The sequence below is a fragment of the Lepus europaeus genome, chromosome 6 (genome assembly GCF_033115175.1).
Source record: "Lepus europaeus isolate LE1 chromosome 6, mLepTim1.pri, whole genome shotgun sequence".
Classification (NCBI taxonomy): Eukaryota; Metazoa; Chordata; class Mammalia; order Lagomorpha; family Leporidae; genus Lepus; species Lepus europaeus.
This window is the reverse complement of record NC_084832.1, coordinates 3857414-3870745: the sequence shown is the minus strand read 5'-3', so window position 1 is coordinate 3870745 and position 13332 is coordinate 3857414. Positions and strand designations below refer to the sequence as shown.

Sequence of the window (13332 nt, the reverse complement as noted above, 5' to 3'; positions counted from 1 at the left end):
GGTAATGCTGCTTCATAGAAAGAGTTTGGAAGGACCCCATCCCTTTCAATTTTTTGAATAGCTTGAGAAGAATTGGAGTTAGTTCTTCCTTAGATGTCTGCTAGAATTCAGCAGTGGAGCCATCCAGTCCTGGGCTTCTTCGTTGGAGGGTCATTCTCATTGATTCAATCTCTGTCTTGGATGTGGTCTTCAAAGTGATGCTGAGATGGTTGAGAAAATAATGGGTGTGGCCTCAGGTATAGCAACTTACATCATGTGCCACTCACAGTGGATCAGAGACATGAATACCAACTGTGTGCTTTCTTGGACAAATCTGAAAGAGAGCCTTATTATGGTATGTATTCACTGTGGAATACTACTCAGCCTTAAAAACGAAGGAAGTCCTGTTTTTTGCAACAAAATGGATGCAACTGGAAACCATTATACTTTGTGAAATAAGCCAGTCCAGAAAAGAAAAAATATCATATTTTCCCCTGAGCTATAACTAATAAATTACCCAAAATGTACTGTATACAAGTGAAATTGATGTTTTGAGATGTGATAATTCTTTACAGCCCTTGTTTCTACTGTTGAGGAAGTGTTTTTTCTTTGAACTATTTGCTGGACTCTTTACTTAGTGTAGGGTTAATCTTATGAGTGTAAAGTAAACTGAAAGTGGATCATAGTAAAAATTAAGAGAGGGAATAGGAGAGGAAGGAGGAGGAATGGTGGGAACATGGGCTGGAGGGAGGGTAGGGTAGGAGGTATCACTGTGTTCCTAAATCCGTATGTGTGAAATATATGAAGTTCTTATGCCTTAAATAAAATTTTAAAAATAAGAAAAAAGAAAAAGAAAAGGAAGAAAACATTATTGAATGGGTGCTGGGAAAAGAATGATTAGATATAAGAAGCACAAAATGTTAAGAGGAAGAAAAAAGATCCCTTGAAACACACTATTATGAAAATGAAAAGTTAGAGGAAGAAAATGTTTACCAAGTACCTATCTAATAAAGGATTTGTATATAAAATATACAATGTAATAATCAGACTACAAAGACCATAGTAAAAATGTTTAAAGATTTGAACTCCAGTTCTGGTGCTGTGGCATAGCTGATAAAGCTACCACCTGCAGTGCCAGCATCCCGTATGGATGCCAATTCAAGCCCCCAGCTGCTCTGCTTCCAATCAAGCTCTCTACTGTGGCCTGGGAAAGCAGTGGAAGATGGACCAACTCCTTGGGCCCCTGCACCCGTGTGGGAGACCCGGAAGAAGCTCCTGGCTCCTGGCTTCAGATTGGCGAAGCTCCAACCATTGTAGCCATTTGGGGAGTGAACCAGCAGATGGAAGACCTCCCTCCCTGCCCCCCCCACCTCTGTAACTCTGACTTTCAAATAAATAAATAAATCTTTTTAAAAAAAAATTTGAATTCACAGTTTACTGGAGAAGAGCTAGTTTGTGTGCAATCACAAAAGATCCCAAAGAGTCAAAGCTGACAGCTTCTCACTCCTGATTGAAACTATGTTAGATAGCTATAGTAATACAAACAGCACAGTTCTGGCATAAAACGAGACCCATGGAACAGAGTACAGAGCCCGAAAGTAAACCAAGAGCTGGTCACCTAAGCTGTAACAAGGGCACCATCAGTGCACAGTGGGTAAAGGAAAGTCTCTTCAATAAATGATGCTGGGAAAACCAGGTGTCCACGTGCAAAAGAATGAATTTTGATCCTTGTCTTGCACTGAATAGAAGGAAACCATAAGACTACCAGAACAGAACGTGGTCTTGGTAAAGATTTTCCTGCATTGCTTCCAAAGGACAAAATAAGCAAGTGAGGCTACATGAAACTAAAACAATTCCTACAGTCTACAGAATAAAAAAAGCATCCTTAGAATAGGAGGCAATATTTTCAAGTCATATATGAGCACATGATAAGGGGTAATGTCTAAAAAATACTAATAAAATTCCAAACAGAATGGAATTAAAAGGATAAGTTTGTTTTAGTCCAAAGCAATTTTGGAATCTGTGTATGTTTTTTTCAGTTTTAACTTTCCATGAAGCTTTTGAAGACTCTTCATATATCAGGAACTCATGCAGTTCAGTAGCAAAACAGGAAGCAACCTAACTTTTTCAAAGGACCTGAATAGACGTTTTTCCAAAGAATATGCACACGTAACCAGCAGCTGCATGAAAAAGTGCTCAGCGTCACCAGTTACCAGGGAAATACACATCACTGCCACAGTGAGATACCACTTCACTCCTGGTAAGAGTGGCTGTTATCAAAAGACAAAAGATAACAAATGCGGATGAGGATATAGAGAAAAGAGAACATATATCCAGGGTTGGTAGGACTGTAAATTTACACAGCCAGTATGGAAAGCAATGTAGCAGTTCCAAAAAAAAAAAAAAAAAAAGAAGCATAGAATTATCATATGATCAAGCGATTCCACTCGAAGCATATGTAACATGGAGATGACATTAAAGCTTTGAAGAAATATCTGTACCTGTGTTCATTTCACAGTTATTCACAATCTCCCAGGTATGAAAACACTCCACGTGTCCATCAGCAGATAGATGGGGGAAGGAACTGTGCATCCATGCAATGGGATAGTATTGAGCTGTTAAAAAAGGACGTCCCGTCGTTTGCTGTAACATGGATGAACCTGGAAGACTTTAAGACAGGTGACATAAGGCAGACACAAAGAGCAGATGATATATGATCTTCCTCGTGTGTGGAATTTGAGAAAGTGGAACTCACAGAAGTAGGGAGCAGAAAGGTGTCTGCTGGGACTGGGAGGATGTTGTCCACAGAATTAAAAATTTCCAGTTTTCACTTACAAGATGAGTCACTTCTGGGGTGGTCATGAGTTTGTTAATTAAGTGAGTATGATTGTGGCCATCATAGGACTTGTAAGTAAATCGTCATCAGGTTTATACCTTGAACATATTCAATGTTTGTTCTGTTAGATGTCTTAAACTAAAAAATTCAAATTAAAACCACAGTGTGATGTCATCAACATACCTAATAACAATTGTCTACAAAAGGCACAAAGGGGAAGACAAAAATTTTCATATGATGCTGGTTATTATACAAAAGTATACATGGCATATTTCTCAAAATCCATCATTAACTACCTACATGGGGTTATTATTACTGTATATAAATTAGACTTCTATATAAAATGACTGAAGTTTGTATTCCTTAAATAAAAGGTTTCCTTGGGGGGAAAATAAAATAAAAAATAAATTAGACTTCAATAAATCTGAAGTTTATAAAACAGAAGAGTGTGTTAAGCTCTAATTAGAATCACAGCAACCTTTGTAGACTCATGAAATAATAATGCCTACATGTGTTATAGCTTACTTAATATATGCATGCTTTTCTGCTTGCATAGTCATATTTATGGAGACACCTTTTAAAATCTTATTATAATAAAGTGTTATAGCACAAATCCAACACTTTTTATATTGTGGTTGTTTTGTATGAACATTACAAAATACTGGCTTTCTTTTGACAATGAGGCTTATAGAACAAACAACGAAGTAGCTTTCATTCTATGCCTGGTTTGAGCTATATAGAATTTCTTCTGCTTTTAATATTTCAATCCTTAAATATGTAATTTCTCTCTAATTCCTATAGTATTATTTTATTATAAGCTCAAAATACTGTACATGCTTCTACGTTTTAAATTGCAGATGAATAACTGAATTAATTATAAATCATGCCTTTCTTTACTTGCTTGACACCCATTTCTACATTTAAATATCTGCTTAGCTCAGTCATGTATTTCAACCTCAGCTTTTAATTTGCTTATTGATTTTCTATCTGTTGTTGTTAGATACACAGTCATAAATATTTTCTTCCAGAATTGAAATGAATATCTTTTTCTTTTAAAGGTAAAGTTGAAGTGTGGAATTAATAGAAAACTTTACATATTTCTCATTGATATTTTCCTTAGCACTGATAGGAATTACTTCTTATCTGAATAGAACAAATGTCTGTGGTCTAGCCAACCTGTGGTCGTGATGTTTGATTGATACAGCGCTGTGAGGAGGAGACTAATTGGAGTATTGATTATTTCCTGTAGCAGACCCCTGGTGCTACCAATCGCCAAGCAAGACAGCTTGCTGGAAAAAGACACCATGTTCAAAGATGCAAGCAAAGGTCTGTGTGTGCCGCGATCTCAGGACAGCACGCCTGAACACACGGCGCTCAGTGACTCCACCAAGCCCGAGCAGGTGAACACACCCTTGCTGCATGTCTGCTACTGTTCTTGCATATGAAGTCACGTTTAAAGCCAACGTACTGATCCATGTCCACTGGTTCCCATTCCAAGAAAGAGTCGTAATTGTATAAGTTAGTATTTAAATAGCTTGGACATTGTAATCGTCTTTAATGAATATAATTGCTGTTGTGTTTTTATAATGATTTAAAATTTAGAGTCTATTTATATTCCAGGAATACAAGTTCAGGCAGAGTGTTACTTTCTGAATGTTTCCGGTTGAGTCATTTTTCTCTATTTTGATGATAATACAGTTTCTGTTGTTTTGTTCTCTCAACTACCCAAGTATTTTACACCAAAAGCAGCAGGGCGATCCAGTTACTAAGAGTCACTAATTCTGCAGGTGACTGTGCTGGTACGTTATATCACGTATGTGTGCATGTGTGCACACGTGTGCAAACCTCAGTGCCCAAGTTCTGGAAGATCACTTTGGAGATGGGAGGGTAATGGATTTGGGATTCTAGAAATTAACATATTTCATCATTACCACAGAAATAAATGACTTTGGTGTTTTGTATTTGCAAAGAGGAAGAGTAATTTGCATCCTTAAAAATACCTTCTTTTAATGTACCTAGTTTTGAATATTTCATTTTAGCCAGATTTTCTACAGACTTTTTTTTTGTTTTTTGTTTGTTGTTGTTGTTGTTTTGTTTTGTTTGACAGGCAGAGTGGACAGTGAGAGAGAGATAGAGAGAGAGAGAGAGAGAAAGGTTTTCCTTTGCCGTTGGTTCACCCTCCAATGGCCGCTGCGGCTGGCACACCGCGCTGATCCGAAGCCAGAAGCCAGGTGCCTCTCCTGGTCTCCCATGCGGGTGCAGGGACAAGCACTTGGGCCATCCTCCACTGCCTTCCCGGGCCATAGCAGAGAGCTGGCCTGGAAGAGGGGCAACCAGGACAGAATCCGGCGCCCTGACCGGGACTAGAACCCTGTGTGCCGGCGCCACAGGCAGAGGATTAGCCTAGTGAGCCGTGGCGCCGGCACAGACTCGTTTTTAAAATTAAATTTTAACTTCATTAATTTCTGTTATTTAATTAGAACAGAGAGCAAGACACGAAATACTTTTATATTTTCTTGGGTGGACAGTAGACCCTCTGCATGTACATCCTCAGATTCCAACAAACACAGGTTGAAAACATTTGGAGAAAACACTGTGTCCGTGTTGAGAATCCCCAGACTTTTCTCTGTCATTATTTCCTAAACAACGTAGCATTGCAGCTATTCATGCAGCATTTGCATGGCATCACCTGGAGATGACGTGACCTTGTATGGAGGGGGTGCACCGGTCACACTTTACCTTCTTACACGATGGACTTGAGTACCTGGATATTTTGGTATCTGAGGTGGAGGAAGGGAGGGAGATGGGGAGATCCTGGGTCTAACTCTGCGGTGCTGAGTTCGGCTGCCTTCGGCTGCTCAGGCTGCTGTAACAAAATGGCACAGCCTGGACAGCTTGGAAAGTGCAAGTCTGAGGTGTTGGCTGCCGTCATCCCTGGGGGGGCTCCTTCCTGCTGTGACAGCGCCTGTGCTGAGAGAGAAGCTCTGGGATCTCTTCCTGAAATCACACTGCACATGGCAGCAGGGGTTCCCTCCTGAGGGGCTGTGATGGCGTGGGAACACATTGGAGGCTCCCAGGCCTGGGTGCTAAGTCCCGTGGTGCGCAGTAAGCAGGGACTGTGCGATGGAGCCCCGGTGTGGTACAGACAGGCACAGGGACGGGAAGCGGGTGGGCTCCCTGTGTCTCTGCCTCCTCTGTGTGTTCTGCCCTCCTCCGCCCTCATCAGACATCAAATGCGAGGAACCCCCATCTGGACTTGAAGCTGAGATGAGCCTCCTGCTTCCTAAGCGGTTCCTCTGCGGTATTTTGGTCCTACTGATGTATAACTAATGCAAAGGCCGTATCTCCAAATACAGTCACATTGGAGTTGGGCTCAAAGGATGGATTTTATAAGATAATTCAGCCCATAGCCACAGACAAATTAAAAGTTAAGTGGAATTTGAGGCAAATTTGTGTGTATAAGCTCTGAAGTGACTTTCAGCATGGAGTTACGTTTTAGGGATTTCCTGAAATTAATGTCCTTTACTGTAGGAAAACTAAACCAGCCAGTGTCTGCCTCATCCCTTTCTACCTCATAAATTATAACATTTATACTCATAAAAATTAGTAATTTAAAATCCCATTTTTGTTTATAGTACAGATGTATATGAACCAAAATAAATTAGTTTGGGGCTGGCATTGTGGCACAGGGATTTAAGCCACTGCTTGCAACGCCAGCATCCCATATCAGAGCATCAGTTCGACTCCTGGCTGTTCTTCTGATCCAGATCCCTGCTGTTGTACCTGGAAAGGCAGCAAGTGTTGGCCCTAGGACTTCAGACTCTGCAACATACATGGGAGACCTGGATGAAGATCCAGCCAGCAGCCTGGTCCAACCCTGGCTGTTGTGGCGATTTGAGAAGTGAATCAGTAGATGGGAGATCTTTTTCTTTGTCTCCTTCTCTCTTTAATGTTCTCCTTTTCAAGTAAATCTCTTATCTTAAATTTATTTTGTATTTATTAATTTGATTTTTTAAAAAGTATTTATTTGAATGTCAGAGTTACAGTGAGAGAGGGAAAGAGAGAGGGAGAGGGCGAGGGAGAGATCTTCCAAGAGTTCATTCCTCAAATGGCTGCAACGGCTAGGGCTGGTCCAGGCTGAAGCTGGGAGCTTCATCCAGGTCTCCCAGGTGTCTGAGCCATGTTCTGCTGCTTTTCCAAGACTATTAGCAAGGAGCTGGGTTAGAAGCGGAGCAGCCAGGACATGGAGTAGTGCCCAAATGGGACAAAAGCAGCTGTATCCATGTTCCATTTGCTTGTTACTCAAGTGTGACTGACAGCTGCTTGGGTTCTGTGCCCCAGTGTCATCGAAGTTCACCCACTGCTCATAGCACCCTGTCACATGTCCCTGGCCCTGAGGTGCTAGAAGATTCTCTCCAGGGAGGAGCAGAGCAGTCCTGACTGGATGGTGCATTCCCGTTTCATGGAAGGGTTTAGGAAAGACTTTAAAGCAACAGGGGGATGACAGTAGTCATTCAGCTTAGTAGTTAAGATACCTTCGGCCCACATTCGAACGCCTGGGTTTGATGCCTGGGTTTGATGCCTGCCTCCAGCTCCCGACTCCAGCTTCCTGCTAGTGCAGAGCCTGGGAGGCAGTGGAGATGGCTCAAGTAACTGTGTGTCTCCCTGCCACGCCCATGGGAGACCTGGATCAAGTTTTGCCTCCTGGCTTTGGCCGAGGCCAAGCATGTGGGGAGTGAGTCAGCAGATGGGAGCTCTTCCTAAAAGGAAACCTGTAGAAGTGAAACTGGCACTATGAGAAGCAATGACTTGAGCAGCCTTGTCTTGACTGTTGAGGATCAGTTTGTTTCATTTCATTTTATTTATTTATTTATTCTTTTCTTATCTACTTAATACCATTTGTTGAACTCCTTACTTAACATAGAATTAATCATAGATGTACTAAGTCAATTGAAAATAGATCCCACTTAAAAATAAGAATGGGAATGAGAGAGGGAGGAGCTGTACAGATCGGCACACATTCCCACAGACTTACCCTTGAGGGTGAAGCTAAAAACGTGCCATGGGACTCCACGTCCCATTTAGCTGGGTGGCACTGATCCAATCTTATGTGATAAAGTGATCATATTAAGTATGGAATTGATCATATGCATAGGACCATAAGTCAAAAGGATCACATAAGTAAGACCAAGTACCTGGTAATAATAATAGATAGAATTACAAAGGAGAGAAAGTTCCAACAAGAGAAGCAGTCCACACAGCAGACTCATAGAATGACAAACGCCCTAAACAGCACTCTGACCTCAGAATCAGCCCCTAAGGCATTCAGATCTGGCTGAAAATCCCATGAAAGCATTTCAGGCATGGAAAGCCAAGACCCTGTGGCAAAACAGTTCTGCATGAAAGATCTCTGAGTGAGACCCTGCCAGGGGAAAGAACGGGCCATCAAAGAAGGATGTACTTTTCTCTGAAGGGAGGAGAGAACTTCCACTTTGCATATGGCCCTTTCAAAAAACCGACAGTTTGTGGACTCAAAAAGCCTCCATAGCCTTGGCAGCTCATGTCAATAAACTCCATGATCACTGACCATGCTAATGGCACACTCTTGGCTACATGGCAGGCCCAGTGCCAGGCCCTGGGGTACATTCAGCTCTCACAGCCATCTTGGTGAGGAATAAAATGAATCATATTTTGTAAGACAATTAGAATGGCTTTATAGTGTTCAGGTAGAAAAACATTCAAGACTCCATGGGGGTGTTAACACTGATCACACATGGCAGTGTTTTGAAACAAAACAGTTGTCTTAGATTTAAATGAACTTGAATTTTTTGGCATTCAAAATGGAAGATCGAAAATCAGTGCTAAGTTTTTTTTTTAAATGTATTTATTTGTTTGAAAGGCAGAATGTGTGTGTGTGTGTGAGAGAGAGAGAGAGAGAGAAAGAGAGAGAGAGAGATAGAGAGAGAGAGAGAGATAAATTTTCCATCTTCCAGTTTATTCCTCAATTGACTGCAACAACCAGAGCTGCTCCAGGCCAAAGCCAAGAGCCCAGAACTCCACCTGCATCTTCCGTATGTGTGGCAGGGGCCCAAGCACTTGGGCCATCCTCTGTTGCTTGTCCAGGTGCTTTAGTGGGATGAGAAGCAAAGTGACTGAGACTTGAATCGATATTGTTGTGGACGGGCTGCCAATATGGCAAGCACTAACTTAGCCCACTGCACCACGATGCTGGAGCCCATGTCCAGGATTCTTACCTACTGGTGAGCACAGAATAAAGGCTGCCCAGTTCAGGAAGACCAGTGGTCACTGCCTTCAAGTGCTGGCCCCAGGCAGTGGTCATCTCTTCCCAGCCTCTTTGTGCCTTTGAAAGTCTTCCATGTGTTGGCTGGCACCGCGGCTCACTAGTCTAATCCTCCGCCTGCAGCACCAGCACCCCAGGTTCTAGTCCTGGTTGGGGCGCCAGATTCTGTCCCGGTTGCTCCTCTTCCAGGCCAGCTCTCTGCTATGGCCTGGGAGGGCAGTGGAGGATGGCCCAAGTGCTTGGGCCCTGCACCCCATGGGAGACCAGGAGGAAGCACCTGGCTCCTCGCTTCTGGCCGCGCCGGCCATATTGGCCATTTGCAGGGTGAACCAATGGAAGGAAGACCTTTCTCTTTCTCTCTCTCTCTCCCTCCCTCCCTCCCTCCCTCCCTCCCTCCCTCCCTCACTAACTCTGCCTGTCAAAAAAAAAGTATTCCACATGAAACCAAGTGTGATGATAAAAAGTTGATATCATACATGCTGGTGTTGACACCCCAGAAAATAGGAGAGCTGGGGCCTTAGGGCTTTTTTAAAATCCATTTGTATAAGGAAGTAGAGAGGGGGCTGGTGCTGTGCCATAGCAGGTAAAGCCACTGCCTGCAGTGCTGGCATCCCATCTGGGTGCTGGCTTGAGTCCAGGCTGCTCCACTTCCCATCCAGCTCTCTGCTATGGCCTGGGAAAGCAGTAGAAGATGGCCCAAGTCCTTGGTCCCCTGCACCCATGTGGGAGACTCGGAAGAAGCTCGTGGCTCCTGGCTTCAGATTGGTTCAGCTCTGGCCATTGTGACCATCTGGGGAGTGAACCAGCAGATGGAAGACCTCTCCCCCCCCCCCTGCTTTGCCTCTACCTCTGCCTCTCTGTAATTCTGCGTTTCAAATGAAATAAATAAGTCTGAGGAAAAAAGAAGCAGAGAAGAAACTCTGGTCTACTGATTCAGTCCCCAAATCCACACAGTGGCCCAATGACAGTGGCCAAAACTCAGTCCAGGTCTCCTATTTGTGGACACGGTTTTATCTTCAGTGAGACAGCCCACTGCCAGGGGGCTGAGCAGGGGATCCATGACCTTCTAATGTTCAAGGATCCTCATGCAGAGTTTGCATCTCTGGTGCTCATACGTTAGGTCAACAGTGTTGGAGCCAATGGACTGACTTTATGATCTCATGGGAAAGATTTTACTGTGTGAAATGGTTACTAATTGGAGCTGGTGCTGTGGCATGGCATGTTAAAATGCTGCTTGCAAGGCCTGCATCCCATATGGGTGCTGGTTTGCATCCCAGCTGCTCCACTTCCCATCCAGCTCCCTGCTAATGGCCTGGGAAAACAGCAGAAGATGGCACAAGGTCCTGGACCCCTGCACTCACTTGGGAGACCTGGAAGAGGCTCTTGGCTGCTGGCTTTGGCCTGGCCCAGCCCTGGACATTGTGGACATTTGGGGAGTGCACAAGCAGATGGAAGATTCTCTCTCTCTCTCTCTCACACACACACACACACACACTCAAATAAAATAAATAAATTGTAAGAAATTTTCACTAGTATCAGAAAACTAGTCCTAAGTTTAGGGGGTTTTTAAATGTATTTTTTCTGCATAAACATTTAATTTATAAATAGTAACATTAAGTTCAAATAGTTATCAATGCTTCATGCAAATAATAATGTGATATATGATGAAAACGTAGACACAAAATGCACACACACACATCAATACAAGCCATGGAGACTGGCTGTATTAAAGACTAATTAGTAGCATCAGTGAACCCACGGAGGCTTGGCTGGAATCATGTTCTCTCCTTCCTCTGTGTTGATTGATGTAGGGAACCCAGCACTGCTATTTCAAATGTCTACTTTTCAGAGCATCTCTTGCATACATAAAACTAAACATTGCTATTTCTAATTTGGAAATGACAGATTTTCATTAATTAAAGAATACAGAACCATCTTTTTATATTTGAAAGACTGCCCAGTTTTAAACCCTGTCACTTTTTATTAAATTGAAATACACAGTATTTATTTATTTATTTTTGCAGAATAAAAATCACAAACCAAGATCTGGACTCTAGCTTTAAAATATCGCTCATTCCACATGACTAGGATACCAGATTCCATGCACATTGCTTCCTTGGGTTGCTAACGATAGTCACATGTAAAGTCTTGCTTTTGCTTTGAGAAAAAGACAGGCACTGTTCAGCTGTCTGTGTTCCCAGCATGGGAAGCAGTCCATACAGCAGAATCATAGAGTGACAGTCACTTTAAGTGGCACTCTGACCTCAGAGTCAGCCCTTAAGGCATTCTGGGCTGGTTGAAAGGCCCACCAGAGCATTTCAGGCATGGAAAGCCAAGACACTGTGGCAAAAAATGTCCTACATGAAGGATCTCTGTGTGTGAGACCCCAGTGGAAAGAAGCAGACGTCAAAGAAGGAGGTACTTTTCTCTGAAGGGAGGAGAGAACTTCCACTTTGCTTATGGCCTTGTCAAGTTAGGGGATCAAAAAGACTTCCACAGCCTAGGCAGCTCATGTCAAGAGCCTCGGGTGATCACTGATATCATATGTAAGAGTAAGAGTGTTAATTATTAAATCAACAGCAAGAATCAATGTGAACTAACTTCCCATGTGGGACCTCTGTCCCCAAAGAGTCGTATCATGAGAGTTAATAGTAAAACTTGTTCTCAAGTGTATTAAGTGGAGGATATTCTTATGTCTCATAAATTATAGTTATGTCTAAGAGCTCCAAAAGATGTGTCAATCTTGGGTTCTTCTTTAAATATAACTAAGTTTCTGAAAGGAAAGAAGGGGAGGAAGAAAAGGAAAAGAGGAAGGGAAGAAAAAGTGAGAACATCTTCTAGATGCAATAACTTTGAACAGGCCTTGTCCTCACTGTAGGGGAACAGGGTTTTTTTTTTTTTTTCTTTTCTTTTTCTTTCTCAGACTAAGTGTTGAAGTCTTTACCTAAAGCAGAGTTAATCCCCTGCATATAAAGCTAAATGAAGATAGATCTTGGTGAAGGACAGGACAGGGAACAGGAGAGGGAAGAGGAAGAGGGTTGGGAGGGTGGGTACAGTGGGAAGAATGACTAGGTTCCTGATGTTGTATTTATGAGGGGCATGCAAATAAATAAGAAAATAAAAAATAAGAGGACTCAGTACAACATAGACCTGTGGAACTTACAAGCAGAGAACCTGAAGAGTCAACGTGTTGAATTGATCTTGGCAGACGTGATGACTTTGATTGACACGAGCCATTGTGTGGGTTGTGTATGTGTGCACACTTGTGGGCCTAGAACACAACTTCTCATCTGAGTATGTTGTTCAGTGCCTTTGATTTTGTTTTCCTTTTCTATTGAACCATTGCATCTTTTAATAACAGTTTCTAACTCATGTGATCTTGAACTTCTGACAGGCGGTGGAAAACAGAGCCTCCAGTTGTGAGGACAGTGGATAGGAAAGCAATTACAAGTGATGACACTTGTGTTTTCTCAGGTCAAGCTCATGCCTCCTGCTCCAAACGATGACCTGGCAACGCTCAGTGAGCTGACGGATGGGAGCCTGCTCTATGAGATTCAGAAGCGCTTTGGGAACGATCAGATCTACGTGAGTGCCTTGTAGTAGCCTTTTGCATGGTTTTGTCTTGCCGATGTTTTCATCTCCCTTCAAGGCTGCAAACCTTGCAAGGAAAGGGTCCCTGGGGGCTCCTGGTCCTGGTGAACTCTGAGACTCCAGGTCTCGTCTCAGCAAGGTTCCCGATTTTGGATTGGAGAATGAGAGCTAATAATTTTGGATTTGAGCGTGAGAGCAGGACTCGCTGCTGTTAAGCGTCCCTGTTGGGGGGACTGCTGTGGAAGATCTGACTGGAACCCGCAGGATCTGCCCATCACTTGTGCAAATGCTGCCTCTCTCATCAGCTTCACTGTAGCCTGTTCCGTGTGCAACAGGAAGCTCAAGCAGGCACAGGTGGATGTGACCATGCCTCTGTATTTGTGTGGAGGCACTGTTGCTGCTCTAAATGATCAGGAAACGTCTTGGTAAGGTGAATAATTTATGCACAGATCTCTGATAATAAGCTGCAAAAATATCAGATGACAAACAGCATGAAGAATTAATTTACTGTGGCTCAATCCAATACTGTTAATTTAGACAATCTGTTATCTCAATATCAAGCTCCCTCTCTCTCTCGTTGATTTTGTTAGATTCTACACACAGCACAGAGCAATTCAATCAGAAT

At 42.8% G+C, this 13332-nt stretch overlaps 1 protein-coding gene across 1 annotated transcript in view; it reads left to right on the top strand.

Annotated features, from left to right (window-relative positions):
• MYO16 (myosin XVI) overlaps positions 1-13332 on the top strand; it is a 514229-nt gene that overhangs the window by 181563 nt on the left and 319334 nt on the right. The window contains exons 9-10 of the mRNA XM_062195254.1: positions 4065-4215; positions 12591-12701. Of these exons, the coding sequence (XP_062051238.1) occupies positions 4065-4215; positions 12591-12701 (262 nt within the window). The remainder of the gene's footprint in view (positions 1-4064; positions 4216-12590; positions 12702-13332) is intronic.